General features: G+C 38.8%; 1 protein-coding gene across 1 annotated transcript in view; it reads right to left on the bottom strand.

The window, feature by feature from the left end:
* Window positions 1–21,058, bottom strand: part of tafa5l (TAFA chemokine like family member 5, like) — an 82,235-nt gene extending 61,177 nt beyond the window's left edge. The window contains exons 1-2 of the mRNA XM_060881772.1: window positions 20,819–21,058; window positions 19,054–19,610 (exon numbers count right to left, since the gene is read on the bottom strand). Of these exons, the coding sequence (XP_060737755.1) occupies window positions 19,054–19,150 (97 nt within the window). The 5' untranslated portion in view covers window positions 19,151–19,610; window positions 20,819–21,058. The remainder of the gene's footprint in view (window positions 1–19,053; window positions 19,611–20,818) is intronic.
* Between the last annotated feature and the right edge of the window lie 1,339 nt (window positions 21,059–22,397).

The following is a 22,397-nucleotide window of genomic DNA, read 5'->3' as shown; positions in this document are numbered from 1 at the left end:
GTTTTTTTTACACCTGGTCACTTCATGCGTTTTCTGTGATCTGATAGCTATCCGATGGTAAAAAGACCAGGTCTAAATGCCCTTCGAGACGGATATAAATCCGATCGTTCAAACCCCTTCAGGAGGAGGACTGGGGCGCATTTCAGATGAAACTGGACAGGTGTAAATGAATGTGGTTGTTCAAGCCACATACGTCAGCGCTCTACTCCTCCCAAACGGAAGTACGTCACTCGCAGGTGACTCGCGAGTCGTGCGTCGCACCAGAAACAAATATGTTTTCCCATCAGTGCTGCTCTGATCTTTCACCCAGGTGTCTCGTTTGGTCTTAAAATGCACTGCTGCCGCCAGCAAAAATGCAGCAAACAGTAAATGCTGTTTTTTGTAGCAACCGCATACACCAAAGCGTGTTCCATTTCAATTACCCCGGAAATGAGGTAAAATATATTTGCATATTGGGCGGGAGTAGAAAGATCGGATTGATATCCGATTCACCAAGGCGCATTTATGTGGCCTAATGTAAAAGGAACAGTTTTAACAAATCAGATAGCTATCGGATCAGAGAAAACACATGAAGTGACCAGGTGTAAAAAGGCCCTTTGTTAATGTTTTATGCTCTCATGTGTGTTTGGCGCCAATTGGTTAGCCCATTCCCACCTCTGCACACCTGTCGCTTATGTTTCACTAGTTACCTCTCCAATTTATACCAGTTGTCTTGCTTGTGTTGTTTGCTGAGTCCTTGTTGTTGTGTTTTGGGTTGATTTTCAGTTTTTGTTTTAGTTGTTCAGTTTGTTTTAGTGTTTTCCTGTGTCCACTGGTTTTATTATTTTATTAATGAATGATTAATGATTAATGTCTGTCTAACGCTGCATTTGAGTATGGAATATTGATCAGCCCAATGTTGATTAACGTCCAACAACAATATTTTATTCCACTTATACCGCAGCAAAAAAACTCTACTTTTTATCAGGTTACAGTCATTAAAGTTGTGTAATATCCACCAAACAAGACTTCTCATAGCACATAAGCAGTGCTCTGAATGTTTGTTCACTTACCAGAGTCGCTTTATATCTCTCTTGTTAAGTTAATAGGATAAAATATGCAGCTTTTCGTGTTACAGAGATCTGGCATACAAAGTCCTGAAGACTGTACTATGGTCTAAAACTTACCAACTGTTACAATTCACTGGAGACTCCCTGCATAAAGATTGTTAAATAAAGTCTCCTTACAGAAATCTTCACTATGTCAATGATAAGATGTTCTTCCATGTTATTAAAAAAAATTAAAAATAAATATTTTTCATATTAGGTTTAGGTTATGTAGAGCGTCCACCCACCTGTTACTATAGCAACGATCGTTTATTAGACGGAGTGCATTAATATAATCTCATGAATTGCCTTGACACAACGATAAAAGATGCTGCCATGGAAAATTAATCAACACCTTCTGTCCAATCAGATTTAAGAATTCAACAGCGTGGTGGTCTAATTGAGTTTAATTGGGTTACACGTCATTCAGTCATTTAAACTAATGCAGTGTGAAATACATATTAGACACATTATAGCAGAAATTATGTCTAGTAATATCTGTGAATGTTCTCAGCCATCATGTTCTCTGGGCAGTTGGAATTTCAAGTGGTGGTAAGTTTTGCCAAATGGAGTTGCATTACAGGAAGACCCTTCACCTCTCATCCAGCGAGCCAGAGTGTTGATTTGCAGTAATAATTAACACATAGAGGAGTGTAAATTATTGTCTCTTGTCACTGTCTCTTACAAGACTTTATGATTTCATCCACCCTATATAAGGAAAAAAATGTAGCCTTCCAAGTGCATTTTAATCGGACTTGCACTTTAATTGATCCAGATCCACAATCATATGACTTCAGCGCTAGTAACTGCATGGACATTCCAGCTAACACTGAAGTTATTTGATTGTTTGGCTGGTATTTGGCTGGTGAAGTTCAGCCTAACGCTACATCTGTGCTACATAACAATGCTAGCAACCTTGGGCTACTTATTTTATTACTTTATAAATTAGCCTGTTCTGCAGGGTTATGTGCTATAGCTTGGAGGTATGTGATCGATATTGCTCTTTTACTACACTATTACATTTTTGTGTCAATTTTAAGGCTGTTGTTTTGTTGGAGATACATTTGAAGGCTACCAAAGTTGTTTTTTTTACTGCAGTTGTGGCTATTACCCTAACAGTGCTTGCAATTCAAGCAGGAATCTAGGCCTACTGTAGATAGATACAGGATTACAAAACGAAATCATGGAATGAAATGCACTTCATTTTAAAGGTATATGCTTTACAAACTGCTTTTAAAGATATCATTTGAAATACATTAAGCATATTAGCAATTAATACAAGTTGCTATTTTTGATTCATTGATTTATTGATTCATTCAGGGTTGTGGTTTAATGCTCTGGATTGAATCTAATCCATCACACAAGGTTCGGTTTAGGATTGATCTTACCTAAACCCCAGGTTCAAACCTGGAAAACTGAAGCTGTGAGGCCACATTGTTGCCGGCTATTATCTCATGTTCAGTATGAGTTAGGGCTAATTTCTGGTGTGATTTAGGTTTCTTCTAAGCACAAATAACTGACTGGATAACTTTATACACTCATATCAGCACTCACACAGTTACCATAACATGGGACTGCACTTACTCGATTGTTATCAGTTTATAGATGTAAATGTTGAATTCTCTAAACATCCCAAGATAAAGTTTGGTGTTCTGCAAGGATCTGTTTTAGGCCCAATGTTTTTTTGTTTTTTTTTTGTTATGCTGATGACATACAGTTTCAGGTTTCAAGAAAGCCATATGAAAGACAGCATCTTAATAAAGTTGAATGTGTAATGAAAGTTAGACACTGGATACTTATTCATTTCCTTATACTGTACCAATTCAGACAAGACATAAGTACTGACACTAGACCACATGCAGCTTGAAGTAAGTTTTCTGATTACAGAGTAACTCTGGATCGAACCCTTTCTGTTTCATCATGTGCAGCAGTAAAAAAAAAAAAACTTTGGGATGATTATCGACTCCAGTCTTTCATTTGAACCTCACATAGATCATATCACTAGGATATCGTTCTGTTATCTCAGAAGTGTTGCAAATATAATGCTGCTAAATGATGCAGAAAAACTAGTTCATGCTTTTGTTAGCTCTAAGATAAATTCTTGTAATACCTTCCTGTTTGGATGTTCCAGTAGTTGCTTTAACAAGCTACATTTAATCTAGAATGCAGCAGTGAGATTCCTAACTAGACCCAGAAGATATGACCACATCACCTGAGGTTGGTCCTGCATGGGTAGCCAAAAGATATATGAGATTACTATGGATGGTACCACTTAAAAACCATGAAGATGGCTTTGGACTGTGTTTGATAAAAACACCTTTGCTCTGTTGGCTTAGGACTGCAATTTGCTATGATAGCTTTAGTAGTGTAATTGCCATGAACAGTTTTGTACTTCAAGTCTCCATCAGAAAACTTAATCAACACCAAAATTGATTTATTGATAGAAATAAAATGTATTTCCTGGTTACGTTTACAGCATTTGGCAGACACCCTTATCCAGAGTGACTTACATTTTGATCTCATTATATACAACTGAGCAATTGGGGGTTAAGGGCCTTGCTCAGGTAAGAGGACCCACAGTGGCAACAAGATAGACCTGGGATTCAAACTCAGAACCATGGGTTAACTTTAAATCTGGTTCCTTTCAGGTTTTATTCCAAATATCATCATTAGGAGTTTTTTCCTTGCCAAATTGGGTTTGAGATTGAAATCTGACCCTACCACATGTTAGGTTTTGGTGAATTCATGTTTCTATCGGATTTTTAGAACAGCAATTTCTTGGCTGAGGGAAGATATGTGTCAGATGTGTAGCCTGGATGAGACCTTCCTGTGCCCTAGATTAGTTCTGTGTGGACTCCATTTTGGTTTTTATGCCAGCCAGTAATATAAGGTCATTTCTGTGGTCTCTTGATTAACCACTGCATAAGGTCTGACTCCATGGATGTATTAGTAATTCTTTAGAGTTTGGATACTATCATGATGATGACACTTGTTGAGATAAAAAAACCATGAAGAGGAAAAAAAGCCCAGCGACTGAGGTATAACTTTAAAAGTGCACCTAGTAAGCGCCAGTCCCATCCCTGAATTAAACGTAATGGCATTTTCCAGCCAGGCGCTTTTGTGAGAAGGCTATTAACATTGTTTTAACCTCATCAGTGATGGGGGCATTTTATTGAGAGGAAGAAGAGAAACCCCAGCAGACATCATTATGGTAAAGACGATAGAGGGTAAGGGACCAGATCAAGGTCACCTCTCTCTCTCTCTCTCTCTCTCTCCTCCTTTCTCTCTCTCTCCCTCTTTCTCTGTTCCTGTTTCCCCAAACCATGTCTCTTTTTAACGGAGCAGCAAGTCCCTGCACAATGGTCCATGGTAAACCCTCAGCTCAGAGATTATATATAAGAACATTAAAGGGCTTTTAAGTCCATTGAGAGCTGCCTGTTTTTTCTTTCAGACTGCACACTCAAACACACATACACCATTAAAAAAAACAGCATTCAAACCAAATCCTAATGCGATAACAAGCCGACAGCACAGATATGGACATACACATATTTGTAGTGATATGCACCTTAAGGGAAACACACACAACTGTTTGCCTGAAGAGAGCCGTGGCATCAGATATCAGATACCTGTCCCATGTTTTCACCATCAAACAGATGAATGGGCCAAGTGAGATAAGCCTCGAAGGCCATAGAGGAGAAAAAGTGATACAAAGAGGAAGAGACAGAGAGAGAACCCTGTAGGAGGTCAGAGACAGACATAGGGTAAAAGAAAGAGAATGAGAGATACACGTTGTGGTGTTTTATTCGCCGAAAGCTATGACAGCACGTGTTATGTTCTTTGTTTTGACAGGGAGCCTTTCTGTTCCCATACAGAGACTAAAAATGCGTCTGTGCAAGGCTCTGAAATTTGTGGAACTTTCCTGTAAACAGCCAAGTGCAAAAGTTTACAAACACACACACACACACACAAACACACACACTCCGCTGTTTGGGGAAATGTATTCAAGACAATAAAGAATGAAACATACAAGACGATAACAGAAAAATATCTTGAAAAGAGACTTGATGTGGGGGGGCACGGTGGCTTAGTGGTTAGCACGTTCGCCTCACACCTCCAGGGTTGGGGGTTCGATTCCCGCCTCCACCTTGTGTGTGTGGAGTTTGCATGTTCTCTCCGTGCCTTGGGGGTTTCCGCCGGGTACTCTGGTTTCCTCCCCCGGTCCAAAGACATGCATGGTAGGTTGCTCTGGAAAATTGTCCGTAGTGTGTGATTGCGTGAGTGAATGAGAGTGTGTGTGTGCCCTGCGATGTGTTGGCACTCCGTCCAGGGTGTATCCTTCCTTGATGCCCGATGACGCCTGAGATAGGCACAGGCTCCCCGTGACCCGAGGTAGTTCTGATAAGCGGTAGAAAATGAATGAATGAATGAAGCCCATAGCATTTGATTTACACCGCTTTCATTCTAATCAAACCATTCTGTGTGCCTTTGTGCCCTCTGGATGGGGCGGAGACATCCTGGAAAGGACGACTCGCATCAGGTTAGAAACGTTTCGTCGTGGGTTAAAGGCGATCAGTCAGTAGAACTTTGCATCGATTCATATAGAGGCTTCTCTCCAGACCTCAGAAACATTTACTGTACAGCATAACTATATTTCAAAAACTTTATGAAAAGCTCTAAATACTGTCTAAACTTACACTTTTTCCTTGGTGGCCATTCCATACCTTTTAGAAATTGAACAGATTTATTCTGATTTTAGTTTCATTTAATTAAAAACACACTTGGAAGTCATGGATTCATTTTTGATATCCTTAAAAATCAGCACGTTCTGACTTGTTTTTCTACCCACAACTAGCCCAATTTGGCATAAAAACATGACCCTGGCAACCCGACTCTAAGGAAACAAGTACAGCCAAACCATGAAAGCAAAATGTCCTTGTCATCGGTGTGCAAACAGAAAAGCGCTATTAATTTAAACTCAAGTCAAGTCATTAAGAGGTTCATAAAATATTGCATTATATCTAGAAACGTCTTCTATGCTGTCTTTTTGGCTCCTTAAAGAAAACTGCTGAGCAATCCAAGAGTCTGCAGAAATGTCAAGATTCATTTAAAGCATCCAAAATATAAGAGAGTTATACAAGAAAGTTTTATACGTTTAATGCTCAGAATAGTTTCATATTATATCTACACTCATAGATATGACTTTGCCAGGCTGTATATTTGCCATGAAGTTTTTGGCTTGGTGTGTTGTTGCTATAGCATTCTACAGTGTGTGGCCCCAATCACAGCCTCTCGCTGGTTTCTAGTGATTTGTAGGGACAGAAGAATTTGAGGATATGCTGAGAATTAGAGAGGAGTTTAACCCTCAAGTGTGCAGACACACCAGCAACAGACAGAGAGAAAGAAAAAATGATAGAGAGAAAGAAGAACAGTAGAGAATAATGTGTATGTTGCTAAGCTGAAGGTTCTTTCTTTCTTTCTTTCTTTCTTTCTTTTTTCCACATAACATTCTTTCTTTCTTTCTTTCTTTCCACATTTTTGTCTTTCTTTCTTTCTTTCTTTCTTTCTTTCTTTCTTTCTTTCTTTCTTTCTTTCCACATAACTTTCTTTCTTTCTTTCTTTCTTTCTTTCTTTCTTTCTTTCTTTCTTTCTTTCTTTCTTTCCACATTTCTTTCTTTCTTTCTTTCTTTCTTTCTTTCTTTCTTTCTTTCTTTCTTTCTTTCTTTCTTTCTTTCCGCATTTTTGTCTTTCTTTCTTTCCACATTTCTTTCTTTCTTTCTTTCTTTCTTTCTTTCTTTCTTTCTTTCTTTCTTTCTTTCTTTCTTTCCACATTTCTTTCTTTCTTTCTTTCTTTCTTTCTTTCTTTCTTTCTTTCTTTCTTTCCACATAACTATCTTTCTTACTTTCTTTCTTTCCACTTTTTGTCGTTCTTTCTTTCTTTCTTTCTTTCTTTCTTTCTTTCTTTCTTTCTTTCTTTCTTTCTTTCTTTCCACATAACTTTCTTTCTTTCTTTCTTTCTTTCTTTCTTTCTTTCTTTCTTTCTTTCTTTCTTTCTTTCTTTCTTTCTTTCCACATTTCTTTCTTTCCACATTTCTTTCTTTCTTTCCACATTTCTTTCTTTCTTTCTTTCTTTCTTTCTTTCTTTCTTTCTTTCTTTCTTTCTTTCTTTCTTTCTTTCCGCATTTTTGTCTTTCTTTCTTTCCGCATTTTTGTCTTTCTTTCTTTCCACATTTCTTTCTTTCTTTCTTTCTTTCTTTCTTTCTTTCTTTCTTTCTTTCTTTCTTTCCACATTTCTTTCTTTCTTTCTTTCTTTCTTTCTTTCTTTCTTTCTTTCTTTCTTTCTTTCTTTCTTTCTTTCCACATAACTTTCTTTCTTTCTTTCTTTCTTTCTTTCTTTCTTTCTTTCTTTCTTTCTTTCTTTCTTTCTTTCTTTCCACATTTCTTTCTTTCTTTCCACATTTCTTTCTTTCTTTCCACATTTCTTTCTTTCTTTCTTTCTTTCTTTCTTTATTTCTTTCTTTCTTTCCGCATTTTTGTCTTTCTTTCTTTCCACATTTCTTTCTTTCTTTCTTTCTTTCTTTCTTTCTTTCTTTCTTTCTTTATTTCTTTCTTTCTTTCCACATTTCTTTCTTTCTTTCTTTCTTTCTTTCTTTCTTTCTTTCTTTCTTTCTTTCTTTCTTTCTTTCCACATAACTATCTTTCTTACTTTCTTTCTTTCCACTTTTTGTCGTTCTTTCTTTCTTTCTTTCTTTCTTTCTTTCTTTCTTTCTTTCTTTCTTTCTTTCTTTCCACATAACTTTCTTTCTTTCTTTCTTTCTTTCTTTCTTTCCACATAACTTTCTTTCTTTCTTTCTTTCTTTCTTTCTTTAGAAAGAAAAATACACAGCTGTGCCACAGCACCACTTTAGTTTAATTCACCTAATTCTATTCCTCCTGCGTTATCTAATCAGCTAATCATCAGGCTATAATGGATCTGAATCAGGTTTCCTAGGAGTCCTAGTGAAGTCTGTAAACTTGGCAGACATCTTGGCAAAGCACCCGGGAACTTCTGCTCAGTGATACAATCCCAGGCTCTTGTCTGCTTGAGGATGCCAGGAAGATTTGAAGCAGGGATTTGAAATGGCTGTTAAAATGAGATAAACTGTAACACATCAGGTTGCTCTGGATATTACTGAAGGGGAAATTTAAACTATATCTATATCCATTTCTATACCCACTGTGAGAATTATGACAAAAATTTTGTAAAATTGATTGGCTGATTGATTTTTGCTGGGGCGGGACATAAGTAACCAGTCGTCATGTTGAACTGCATACAGGATCAGATTCGGAAAAACACGTCTCTCACTGAAAGTCAACAGAGTCCTGACTCATTTTAGATCAAACTTGTTTTGCTAAAATGAATTCATTTCTTTATACTGATAGAAAATATGCGATAAATCGATTTCTATTCCATGAGCTGAACACTATCAGTGTAAACCAGTAAAAACGGTTAATAATAAAATAATGAGAAAGGCATGAATTTTAACATGTGAATCTCAGTCCTTACTAAAAAGACTTTACTGACTGAAACTCTGACCTTCTGAATGAAACAGCAGCAAATGTAAGTCGCTGACACTGAGATAACGTTTTGTCTTCCACCTTTTCATGTTGGTTTGAAACTGCAAAACCAATCAGTAGCAAGCAATGAATGAAAAGAAACGAATGAGTGAGTCATTTAATGAGTCATTCTCCTTAGTGACTCATTCACAATCGATCATAATCAAAAACGCTGTCTCTTTCTGCATGTTTTTTAATATCCACATGCCTGGCTGTTAGTACACAGTTTAAAGGGTCCTCACAAAGAAAGAAAGAAAGAAAGAAAGAAAGAAAGAAAGAAAGAAAGAAAGAAAGAGAGAAAGAAAGAAAGAAAGAAAGAAAGAAAGAAAGTTATGTGGAAAGAAAGAAAGAAAGAAAGAAAGAAAGAAAGAAAGAAAGAAAGAAAGAAAGAATGACAAAAAGTGGAAAGAAAGAAAGAAAGAAAGCAAGAAAGAAAGAAAGAAAGAAAGAAAGAAAGAATAAATGCTGATGCATTAACAAACCAAGCAGCTTTTCTGGACCGTCTCAGCATCCAGACCTGATGTGAAGGATGACAGTGTATCACACCTAACAGAGTTAGAAGAGATGTGACGGCTAAAAAAACCCAACAGCAAAGATTTACCAGGCAATCACTCAGAAAACAAACAGTTATGTCAGGGATTTGGTCTACTGAGAGGATCCAAGGATACAAAAAGATGCAAACTTCTGTTTTCCTTGCAAGACTTAGCTGTGATACTGTATACATCCCTGGTGACATGAATCCATGTGAAAACCTTGTCATCTCCATGGAGAACTCTCTGATCATGCTACTTGACAACATGAAATCTAGTCTAGTCTGGATTCGGCTATTTCTCTCCCCCTCAGGTGCTTATTCAGGCTTTTGAGACTGGGTGACTAGAACCCTATCATCTGGGGGGGCAGCCCAAATTGCACCATCAGACCACTTCAACCCAGAGCGTTTACTTTCTTCTATATCGCTGTACTGGATTTTCTCCATTGATGCTTATTTACCAACAAAGATTAAAACAATCCAGCCTCAAGCTACCTGACGGTGCTGATCAATCCCTGCAATCCTAAGCGTGACTTGAAATGACCAGGCATACCTCAAGACCATCTCTTTACAAAGCAGCGTGGTGGTGTCCGAATTAAACACACTCTCTGTGTGCAAATGTACACATCATATATATGTATATATATACATATATTTACATATATATATATATGTTATGTAGCCTTTCTCATTAAATCACAGCAGCATTGCATTCTCGAGTCTACTCGATACAGTAAGAAGGTGTTCATTCATTTTCAGCAACTCTGAGAGTGCGGTATGAGTTGGCTCACAAAAGTGCACCATGATCAGTTCCCGTGCCCTAGCGTACGTAACCCTAGCATACAGGTATATCCTATGGATTTATCTGACTCTAAATCTTTAGATCTCTCCATCTGAGTGTATAAAGAGCTCAAAGAACTGTATGTGAAGGATTGCATATATAAGGAAAGAAAAAGCTATTATTCTTCATCCTGCAACCCTGGAAAATTCCACAGCTCTATATGTGAGCAGAGAGAGGGAGAGAGAGAGAGAGAGAGAAGGAGAGAAAGAGAGAGAGAGAGGTAGAGGGTAGAAACACACACAACAGCATAATTTGCCATGAAACAGGTCAGCAGTTGACACGAATAAAATTCGTATCCACACGGCTGTGAAATATGGGTCTTTTTCATGCGTCACAATTGATATTCCCCTTAAAAGGGTTTCAAGTTTTCCATAAACATTCCTTTCCACTAAGAGCTTCATTAGCTACAGTGGCACTGCTGGAGCCTGACACTGCATTTCGAGCACGCTCCACTGTTTAGCCTTCATGTACTGTGAAAGCATTGAGCTCATTTGCATTATATATATATAAATGACTACACAATAATCAGGCATGAAGGAATGTAGCACCATGCCTTATGTTTTATTCACATGTGGTACGAGTGTTGTATAGAGTAATTTATTGAAATTCAAATATATGAGGTCTTTCTCTCACAAACACACACACACACACACACAGAGACACACACGATGGAAGTAGGAAGAACAGACCTACACAGTGTGTGTGTATGTGTGTGTGTGTCTGGCCGTGAAGACAGCGCAGTGACATTTCTAAATGTATTGTTAAATAAACGGGCAGAGAACTGGGTGATGACAGCTCATCTGTCTGCCTGCTCTCAGGCCTTTAGCCAAGCACACTTTGATTTCCTGTCCTCTCCATGACAGATGGCTGCGTCGTAGGGGAGCCATCAGGGCCAGGATTTAGGGCCACTCGGTGCCCTGCGCATAGCTATATTAGTGCACCCTCAAAAGGGCTCCTCATGCGTATGTACTTTTACTGAAGCAGCACATCGAGCACTCAGAACTCACCATGCATTAATGTCAACAGCTGCCCCAAAAAAAAACGCTCGGGGGACGTTATGTATAGAACTCATACATTTCTGCGAAGAATGAATACAACAGATCTTTGTTTTCTTTTTACTTAAATAAAATGTATGTGCTTGATACTCCGCAACGGACTGGCATCTCATCCAGGATTTATTCCCACTACGCAGTGTTCCTGGCTCAGTGTCTGAATCCGCCATGATGAAGCTCTTACTGAAGAGGAAAAATGCATAATGTAATACTGTTCATCACCTGCACAGCCACTTTACTTACCTTTATTGCTACATAAGGTTTAGATATAAACCATTATTTGTCTATCTATCTATCTATCTATCTATCTATCTATCTATCTATCTATCTATCTATCTATCTATCTATCTGTCTATCTGTCTGTCTGTCTGTCTGTCTGTCTGTCTGTCTGTCTGTCTGTTTCTGTCTCAGCTGTGTTTGAAGAACTGGATAAATCCATTCAGAATGATCATGATTTGGAAACCATGTATACATGATTATCATGGATTTGTTAAGAGCTCTCAGCCCTGAACTCTCAAACCTGAAATGTTAAAGGTTATTGTCAGTGATTCTGAAAGTTGGAGAAATATTTATTTTTATTTTCAGCCCCTCCCATCAATGCAACACTGCAAAAACACCACCTTAATGCTCCCTGCTGTTTATACTGTGCATGAGGCAGCACTGAGGGATATCTTCATAACTTTGGCAAATATCTATCCGTTTATTATATTTCTGTAGTGTTGACCCTATGAACCTGGGGTCTATCCCATGGGAGAGGCAAAGGACAAACTGAGTTCTGAGGTGCCATTCATCCTACTGTACATCACATGTCTTTGGGCTGGGGAAAGAAATCGGAGTTCCCAGAGAAAATACCCTGAAGCACAAGGAGAAATTCCAAAACCCCTGAACCATGTGAATCGAACAACCAAAACATGTCCACTGACCTCACCTTTAAAAGAATAATACAGTAATCTAAACAGTCATATCTGCTGCACAAATCCACGTCTTTTTGTGTCTGGATCCTCTTTGAGTTTCCTTCGAAATATATCAGCAAATATCAGACATCAGGCTTTCATGCAGTGTATCAAGTTTATTAGACAGATATATTCTACTATGCTTTAGGGGGAAAATGATATTCCATCTAGGACTGCATTGGATTTCCATTCAAAAATATTGATCTCGAGACAATATTTATAGCTGTTGGGAAAAATCGAGAGAGAAGGGACACACACACAAATATATGTATATATATATATATATATATATATATATATATATATATATATATATATATATATATATATATATACAGAGAGAGAGAGAGAGAGAGAGAGAGAGAGAGAGAGAGAGAGTGATCAAACTTCTCCAAACCCAACACAGGTACCAGTGTAGTATACCAGTGATGAGCGATATGTAGTGTAATGTGGGCCAGCAACATGTATCTCTGTTAAGTGTTCCGTTCATGACAATTACTTGTGTGTGTGTGTGTGTGTGTGTGTGTGTGTGTGTGTGAGGAATTTTGACGCTAGCTTTTATTAAGGAAAAATTCCTTTATCACTGGTGTGGTTGTTACGCACTGCAATATTGACAAAATTCTTCGTTATCAAGGATGTCATCACAGTCACACTGTGTGACAGCTTTGGCCTCAGAGCATGCTAAATTAAATCAAGTGGGAAAAACACTAAGATTGCAGTCCCACAAACACACGCATGCATCCTATACATCTCTTTACACATAGAAAAACCAAAAGTGATAAGTGTTTTCAAATTTCATCTAAATGGCGGCCGATGAAAGGCTGAGGGAAATTTTAAGAAAGCAAAAAAAAAGAAAGAGAGAGAATTATTTATCGAATCGTATCGAATTATTTATCGAGAATTTATTTATCGAATTCTTCCGACTGAAATTAAAACACAATATACAGCAATTCAAAAACCACACAGCTGTCCTAATTTTCTCTGTGATCAAAATAAAAAATACATCACAACATTGAATGCACATTTTTAATAATGTTTTTGGTGTTTTTTTTTTTTTAAATGTGTGCAAATTGAAAATCAGCACAGTTTAATTCATTGGTATGAATTTAGTGGTGTTTGAATTTAAGAATTCAGCAGCTTTTAAAATCTTAAAGCCTCTTTTTTGCTCCCATTAAATGGCTCTAATTATATATAATCCAGCTCGAGAACAGCATTCGTTTGTAGAATAATGCATGCATTTAAAAAAGAATTAGCATTTAATTGTACATGGCTGCATTGTAGGGCTTGTTTCTCTCCTTAAGACACCATAGAGTACACATCGAAGTGCGAGATCATAGATTCAGTGTATGAACACATCTAATGATTTAGTACAGTTCAATATTGTGATTCACTGATGCTGAGAATTAGATTTATGAAAAGATCGGGTGGCCACACCTCCTTCACTGCACACACAAACACACGCACACATATACACATGCACACACAGGCCACGCCTTCTACTGTACATTGAGACTGACAAGCATAGAGGCAAAGCGTCAATCACAGAGACTGACAGGCACACAGGCCACGCCTTCTTCACTGCACACACACACACAGGCCACGCCTCCTACACTGAAAGTGAAACATATAGGCCACACCTTCTTCACTGAGTGTGATATGCACACAGGCCACATCTCCTTTTTTAAGACAGGTACACAGACCACACCTCCTTCACTGAGTGTGGAATGCACACAGGCCACACCCCCTTCTCTTAGACTGACATGCACACAGGCCATGCCTTCTTCTATTAGACTGACATGCACACAGGCCACGCCTTCTTCTCTTAGACTGACATGCACACAGGCCACGCCTTCTTCTCTTAGACTGACATGAACACAGGCCACGCCTTCTTCTCTTAGACTGACATGCACACAGGCCATGCCTTCTTCTATTAGACTGACATGCACACAGGCCACGCCTTCTTCTCTTAGACTGACATGCACACAGGCCACGCCTTCTTCTCTTAGACTAACATGCACACAGGCCACGCCTTCTTCTCTTAGACTGACATGCACACAGGCCACGCCTTCTTCTCTTAGACTGACATGCACACATGCCACGCCTTCTTCTCTTAGACTGACATGCACACAGGCCACGCCTTCTTCTCTTAGACTGACATGCACACAGGCCACGCCTTCTTCTCTTAGACTGACATGCACACAGGCCACGCCTTCTTCTCTTAGACTAACATGCACACAGGCCACGCCTTCTTCTCTTAGACTGACATGCACACAGGCCACGCCTTCTTCTCTTAGACTGACATGCACACATGCCACGCCTTCTTCTCTTAGACTGACATGCACACAGGCCACGCCTTCTTCTCTTAGACTGACATGCACACAGGCCACGCCTTCTTCTCTTAGACTGACATGCACTCAGGCCACGCCTTCTTCTCTTAGACTGACATGCACACATGCCACGCCTTCTTCTCTTAGACTGACATGCACACAGGCCACGCCTTCTTCTCTTAGACTGACATGCACACCGGTCGAAACTTCATCACTGACACTGATAGGTATAGAGGCAGAGTGAGTGAGAGAGAGAGAGAGAGAGAGAGAGAGAGAGAGAGAGAGAGAGAGAGAGAGAGAGAGAGAGCAGCTCCTTTACTAAGACTGACAGATGCACAGGCCACACCTCCTTCACTAAAAGTGACAGCCATTGTAACCACACCTCCATTATTATTACTGACTATTTCTGAATCCATGGCTCTTAACAATTCTATTACAGAATGATAAAATAACAAATACTTCAGCCTTCAGTGTGTCTTTAGGTGTGTAGAGGATGTATATATGTGTGTATACATACTTCACACATACAACGTTATGCATATTACGCTGTATGTGTAGAGGATGTATATATGTGTGTATACATACTGCACACATACAGCGTTATGCATATTCTAACCATATGAAAGTGCTGGGAATGTTTTAAGTTTGGTCTGAGACTTTGCATGCAATCTGACATTCAACATGAGCTTGTTCAATGTAGGTGCAAATTCTGCCCTCAATATTCTGCTTGCCATTTCCATATCAATACCACAAGGTCACCGGGTCTCTCCGAATCATTCTCTACCTTCACTATTGTACTTTGTTCCCTCTGTGTATTAAGACAAGGGTCAAAAATCAAAACTGGATGTTGGATATCTACAGCTATCAGCAAGCTCTCATGAACGCACTCAGAAACATGATTAATCAGGTGTAATATTTCATTCACATTGTTACACCATTATGACTACATCAAGGTAAATGCAAAGCTAAGCAGTCTTAATAGGTTAGTTCACCAAGAACTGCAAAATCCCTGATTCTGATTAGACTGATTCACTCATTCTCATCACTCATTTTCTACCGCTTATCCGAACTACCTCGGGTCACGGGGAGCCTGTGCCTATCTCAGGCGTTATCGGGCATCAAGGCAGGATACACCCTGGACGGAGTGCCAACCCATCGCAGGGCACACACACACTCTCATTCACTCACACAATCACACACTATGGACAATTTTCCAGAGATGCCAATCAACCTACCATGCATGTCTTTGGACCGGGGGAGGAAACCGGAGCACCCGGAGGAAACCCCCGAGGCACGGGGAGAACATTCAAACTCCACACACACAAGGCAGTGGTGGGAATCGAACCCCCAACCCTGGAGGTGTGAGGCGAACGTGCTAACCACTAAGCCAGCGTGCCAGAAGGTGTTTAATCAGTCTTTGTAACAGCAGCTCAGACAGTAGTTTATAGCACAGGTTTATATTAAAGTGCATGTTCTAATATGTTATTGTTTCTTTAATAACGGCTTTTATTAAAGGGATTTGAACAAAAAAACGTGCGTAATCATCCATATGGTGGAGGTTAAGATGTTTCTTTATGCATTTATGCAAGAGGTCTCCAGTGTCATACAACATAAAAAAGTAAAGCTGTAACATCAAGTCTCTTTATTAACTTCAAGAGAAAGAGGCTAGTGAAGGAAAGACTTTTGATAACTTGAACATTTTTGTGGTGATTTCACTGCATTATGTTTTATAAACAGATAAAAAAAGGAAAAAATGTTAAATTTTTTTTAATATTGCCAAATTGCTGTGGCATAAGAGGAATAAAACACACCAACACACGATTTGGCTGACACCCAATTCTCATTCTACCAGCACTGCTTGACTCGTCCAACCATCTCTCAGGGCAAGAGGTAGGTAAACATCAAGGCTCTTTTCACCACTGACACCGAGGTGGTGGAATCAACTTCCACTAGATATCCAAATGGCTCAGTCACTGGTTATTTGGCTATGTGAAGACCTACCTGTCAGGAACGTCTGGGTCAATTCTCTACCATGCCACCAGAGGGGGTGCTGGCATAGATTCTGTTTATTTGAGATCATGTGTTTTTCCCACCTGTTGCTTGTAATTTTTAATGTGCTGCCTTATTTATACCTGACATTGTGTACCTGTCTTTGTTCATCATTGTTACGTCACATTTTGTCTCTGTGCGTTTATGTCTCTTATGTCCAATGTTTTGTTGTATTACGTCGTATGTAAATAAATGTATGGAGTTGTATCCCACGTCTGGGTCTGGTTTGTGATGTTTCCTGAGGAAAACGTGACACTTCCTCTTCCTGAAACACTAAACTAGCACTGATTTTCCCTGTTTGTTTTATGTGTACATTACGTGTATAAACCTAAACAGAGTTTTAGATTGATGGTATCTTAATTCTATAACCTAGTGAACCAGTGGTAATGTATTCATTGTTAGAGACTTCAAAGCACTCGTACGTCACTTTTGATAAAGGCGTCTGCCAAATGGCATAAATGTAAATTTACACAATTGAGGGTTCCGGGTTCCGCAGTAGTAGTTTGGATGGTTTTAACTTTCCAATCATTAGGCCAAGCCTTAACCACTGAGCTAACACGTCAGGACATGCTGATATTGGAAAATAATCAATTACAGATCCGAATCATTACACTAACTCTGCTTCAGGTTGGTTTATATCACATCTACCTGTTGCTGATTATTTTCCAATAACAGCACCACCTAAAGTGATTTTATTCCTTACATAAAATCAACATGGTTGATATTTTAATGTCACGATAATCTTGCCTAAATGTATTAATCGAGCGACTGGATAACAGATGATGTGAGAGCTTAGAATTTGAATCTTAGAGCTTCTTTATGTCAGTCTATCTATCTATCTATCTATCTATCTATCTATCTATCTATCTATCTATCTATCTATCTATCTATCTATCTAAAGTATTATTGTAAGTTGGTTATTAGCTATTCTTTACTTTTAGTACATACAGTGTGCAAAGCCAAAAAACAACAACTTTGCTTTCAAATAAATAATCTGATTGGATCAAAGTAAGCTGCACTTAGGAAACCTTTGATGTGTTGCTTAGTAACACTTCTGTTATCTAATGGAATTATATCTAAAGTAATGTAGTTGTGAAGCTGAAAGACACAGTCCTGTGCTCGGGTGATAGTCTTTAAGTAAGAATGCATCAATTTTCATTCCCATCAGAAGCAATGGTATTAAGATATGTTAAATATGCAAACAAATTGCTTTTCTACAAATATGTGACTAAATGGATTAAATAAATAAATAAATAGATAAATAAATAAATAAATAAATAAATAAATAAAAGTGCCTCTGGGTCACATTTCTGGTTTTAATTATACATTGCAATATGTGTGTGAATGCTGGTACATTCCCCTGCATATTACATGACTGTCAGCCTAAGAGAGAGAAACTTCTATCCTATCATCACAAACATTATAATAGAGTTATTTTTATAAGCCAAGATCAGACAAAGGATTCAAAATGAGACAAGCTGTAATTACTTCTGAAAGACGTCTTAAAACTGTGGGTGTCGATTCCCACAGGCATGGAGTTTAAGCCCTCGGCACTGTTTCAGTAACAACCGCTTCTTCACAGATTTTGTCCATTTGCTAGCTTGCCAACTTATTTCAGTGGGATTAGTGGCAAAATGCAATAACACTGGGTTAAAATGTATGTCATAATACTGTGCCCCTGTTGGAAAGAGACTAGGTTTTGCTTAGTATGTAGTGTAGTAGTGTGTGGTATAACATGTAAAGGTTTTAGCTGATACCTGATCTCATAAGAAGAGAATAAAACACAACTAATTCCAATTACCAATTTAAAGTTTTACAATATTCCAATAACATGGTTAGTATTGGGCTTAGTATTGAGTAGAGAAGTGTTAAGTATGAGGTGTGGACACTTTAGCTACTACCTTAAATGAGATAAAAAGAATAAAACACAATAGGGTCAGCTGTTATTGGAGGTCTGTGATGCATTAGCACCCTATACTTTGCAGACATCATGTCCTAAAGTGTTTTAATTCTACAACAATGTGCCAATGAGTCGAAATTATCGTTTGCTAATTGTTATCACTTCATGTTGTCATGTTAACCATCCACCAAAGGTAAAGCTCTTACCATAGACCTATAAACCATGTACGCAAGTTGACGGTCCAATTTAAATGAGGCCTTTCATTCTGTAGTTTAATGAATGTTTACAAAAGTTAAATATATCCACAGAGGTATTTTTTTTCAAGTATATATATATATTTGAAGAGAATTGAAGTAGTCTAGCTCGTTCGTGACTAAATGCATGAGTAAAGCTACCAGCTATAAAGCATAGTTCATTTCTATGGCAACAATGACTGACCCTGGTCAACATATGGAAATTTCACCCATGATTAAATTCCCTTGGTGTGAAATGATGATGTCACATGAATCTCATGATCACATGATCTAAACGCTTCACATACTGTAGTAATAATGGAATAGAGCAACACACATGAAAAATCCTGTCTTTATGATGACAGGCTCCAATGGAGAATCTCTCACTTCTTTGCAACACTTTCTGGCAAAATGTGAACACTTCAACCGATCTGGTTGTTCAAAGAGATATTATAAATAAGTGGGAAAATCCCCTGCATTGTACTTACCTTCTTTAAGGAGGTGTGTGTAGATGAGCCCTAGAAGGAGCAGGCAGCAGAGAGAAGCGCCTCCACCGGCACACAGTACCCGCAGCCCGGCCTGCATCCTCCTCCCACCCCGTTCCCGCTCAAACACACTACCAATGAACGGGTTAGTGGAAAATCACAGAGCACCGTCTTACTGCCATGGATGGGTCCATGTGAGAAGGGTCCGGAGCGGGCCGAAAGCACAAAGGAACGTGAAATGTGCTTCAGTCAACCCCAGTGTGATCCTTGAATGTCATTAACAATAATGAAAAGGCTTCAGTAGGCCATTATACCAGTTACCAGGTCCTTGTTTGCCAGGTTAAAGTCTAAGGATATGAAAAATATCCTTAGACTATGAGAAACGCAGTCCTGGGCTACTGAAATATCCACACACAATATTGATGAACTCTGATTCCAAAGGTCCAGAGTGAGTCCTGAAGTCAACGCTACAAACGTGTGAAGTGTTACTGCTGCTGCGTCTCCAAAACGCAACACTCTGATGGTATTAATCCGATCATCCCATACTGGAAATCTCTGGCCTGTTAGTGGAGAGAAAGAGAGAGAAAGGGATAGAATAAAGTCACCATTAAAATCCATCAGATTCCTGTTGCACCCATCTAAACCCTATTAGAATATAAGTCTATGTATTTTGAATTAGCCAAAAATATTCCATCATGTTTCAGTGGTATGGTATAATGTTGTACATATGCCAAAGTAGATTAATACAAACCATAATGTATTTATTTAAGTAAATGAAGCAAGCTGGCTATTTTAATACAACCTTTAGAGCATCTTAAATTTGCTCTATTGTATTATATTGTTCTAGCTAAAATGACAGATACCCTATATTAAATAATGAAAATAATTAAATAGCTAAGATCTAATTCATATATTTTTTGAGTCATTTAAAAACACCAGCTTTTAGGTTCTCATGTAATAGTGGAAATTATAGTTTTATATTACATATAGATGGAATATGATATCAACAAATATAACATTTAATTAAACAGAATTCTAAATTATATATATATATATATATATATATATATATATATATATATATATATATATATATATATATATATATATATAAATGTGTGTATAAAATGTGTGTGTGTAAAGATATAATATTGAGGGAAAATTAATAAGCTAAGCTACGTTGATGATCTAATTAAAATACCTTTTGATGCACTTTGGATGAAAAACTTTTTAAAGGTTATAACGCGTAATGACGAACGCACGCGCCGTGGCCATGGCAACTGTAGGCTACATCCAAAAATATGAATGTAAAAAATATATATATATATATATATAGCCTTTCGACAGTTAAATCTAAATCCATGTACTTTGCGTACTACTGTAAGTGGTGCCGAAACCTAGAACGCCAGCTTTGGTAAGATGCCGCACCGGCTGCAGCGGTACAGAACAGCAACCAAACCGCATCCTTACGTCCTATATAGTGTGCCCAGGAAGTACGCCACCTACAGTAGGCAACAGCATACTGAACAGTGACATCCGCATACTACCATCCTAAATAGTGTGTTAAAATAGTACGCCACCTCATAGAGATTATTTACTATAACCTACTTAGTACGCAAGAGCCAGATGTGAGCAGCTGCAGTAAAGCAAAGCTTCTGCTGTTCTCTGAGCTCTGAGCAGGACAGTTTCTATCATCCATCTGGAGCTCCACGTACAGTCAGTGTTAGTTCCCTGGCTCTCTTCCCCCAGGCGCCCCGTTAAAACTTACCGCTGTGGAAAGCAACAGGGACGCGGTGTTCACCCGCAATTTCCAGCTAAAGATGAAGCGGAAGATGGATTTGCATCTGATGTGAACTTTCAAAGAATGAGGAGAAGATCTCTGTTACCGCTCACACTATGGAGTGGAGTTGAGGCGCAGCACAGTCACGCAGTGGTGCTGAAAATGTGGCGGATTTGAAGGAGCTGCGCTGAGACTCCTCCATCTGATCCGAGTTAATGCGCTTCACAAATTCTCCTCTCTCTCTCTCTCTCTCTCTCTCTCTTTTTGTCCCTCATCCACTGACTACACTGTTTCCTCCGTTCCTCCCCCTCTCTCATCCCCTGACTCTCTCTCTCTCTCTCTCTCTCTCTCTCTCTCTCTCTCTCTCTCTCTCTCTCTCTCTTTCTCTTCCAGTCTCACCCACTTTCATCTACGTACATTTTATTCCCCCGTTCCCCTTTCCCTCCTTCTCTCTCTTTCTCTGTCTCACTTGCACTGTCTTCAGTTTGTCTTCTACGCACATTTTATTCCTTCCTTCCTTCCTTCCTTCCTTCCTTCCTTCCTTCCTTCCTTCCTTCCTTCCTCACTCACTAATCTCACTAATCTCCACACATTTTGTTCCTCATTTCATCTCTCTCTCTCTCTCTCTCTCTCTCTCTCTCTCTCTTTGTCCCTCATCCACTGACTACACTGTTTCCTCCGTTCCTCCCCCTCTCTCATCCCTTCTCTCTCTCTCTCTCTCTCTCTCTCTCTCTCTCTCTCTCTCTCTCTCTTTCTCTTTCAGTCTCACCCACTTTCATCTACGTACATTTTATTCCCCCGTTCCCCTTTCCCTCCTTCTCTCTCTTTCTCTGTCTCACTTGCACTGTCTTCAGTTTGTCTTCTACGCACATTTTATTCCTTCCTTCCTTCCTTCCTTCCTTCCTTCCTTCCTTCCTTCCTTCCTCACTCACTAATCTCACTAATCTCCACACATTTTGTTCCTCTCTCTCTCTCTGTCTCTCTCTCTCTCTCTCTCTCTCTCTCTCTCTCTCTCTCTCTCTCTCTCTCTCTCTCTTTGTAGCACCCTGTGTTATACAAATATTTTAAGATGCTTTCTTGCTTATATTGGAATAAAAGAGGTGTTTAAAAGTCAAAAGTCTCTCTCTCTCTCTCTCTCTCTCTCTCTCTCTCTCTCTCTCTCTCTCTCTCTCTCTCTTCTCCACTGACTCACCATTCTTTTTCCATTTATCTATCTTCCCCCTCTCTTATCTGTACATTCCCTCCTCCTTCTCATCCTTTTATTCCTCCTCTTCTTACACACTCTCACCTTCTTTTCTTCTCTCTCATCCCTTTATTTTTTGTTTCAACCTCTATACTTTGCTCTTATCCTTCATTCCTCTTTCTGTGTCCTTTATCCCTCTGTCAATAACTCCCTCCTTCCCTTGTTAACTTTCATCCCTTCATTTTCATTTCTCACTTCTTCATTCGGTTACTGTATTTCTCTCTCATCCAAATTTCTTTATTCATCCTGTCTTCCTATATCTATGTCTCGTTTTTAAATTATTCTCATGATTGTGTCTCATCCATTCTCACTCCTTCTCCTTTA

This window comes from Tachysurus vachellii, chromosome 11 (genome assembly GCF_030014155.1).
Source record: "Tachysurus vachellii isolate PV-2020 chromosome 11, HZAU_Pvac_v1, whole genome shotgun sequence".
NCBI lineage: Eukaryota > Metazoa > Chordata > Actinopteri > Siluriformes > Bagridae > Tachysurus > Tachysurus vachellii.
This window is presented reverse-complemented; position numbering and strand designations above follow the sequence as displayed.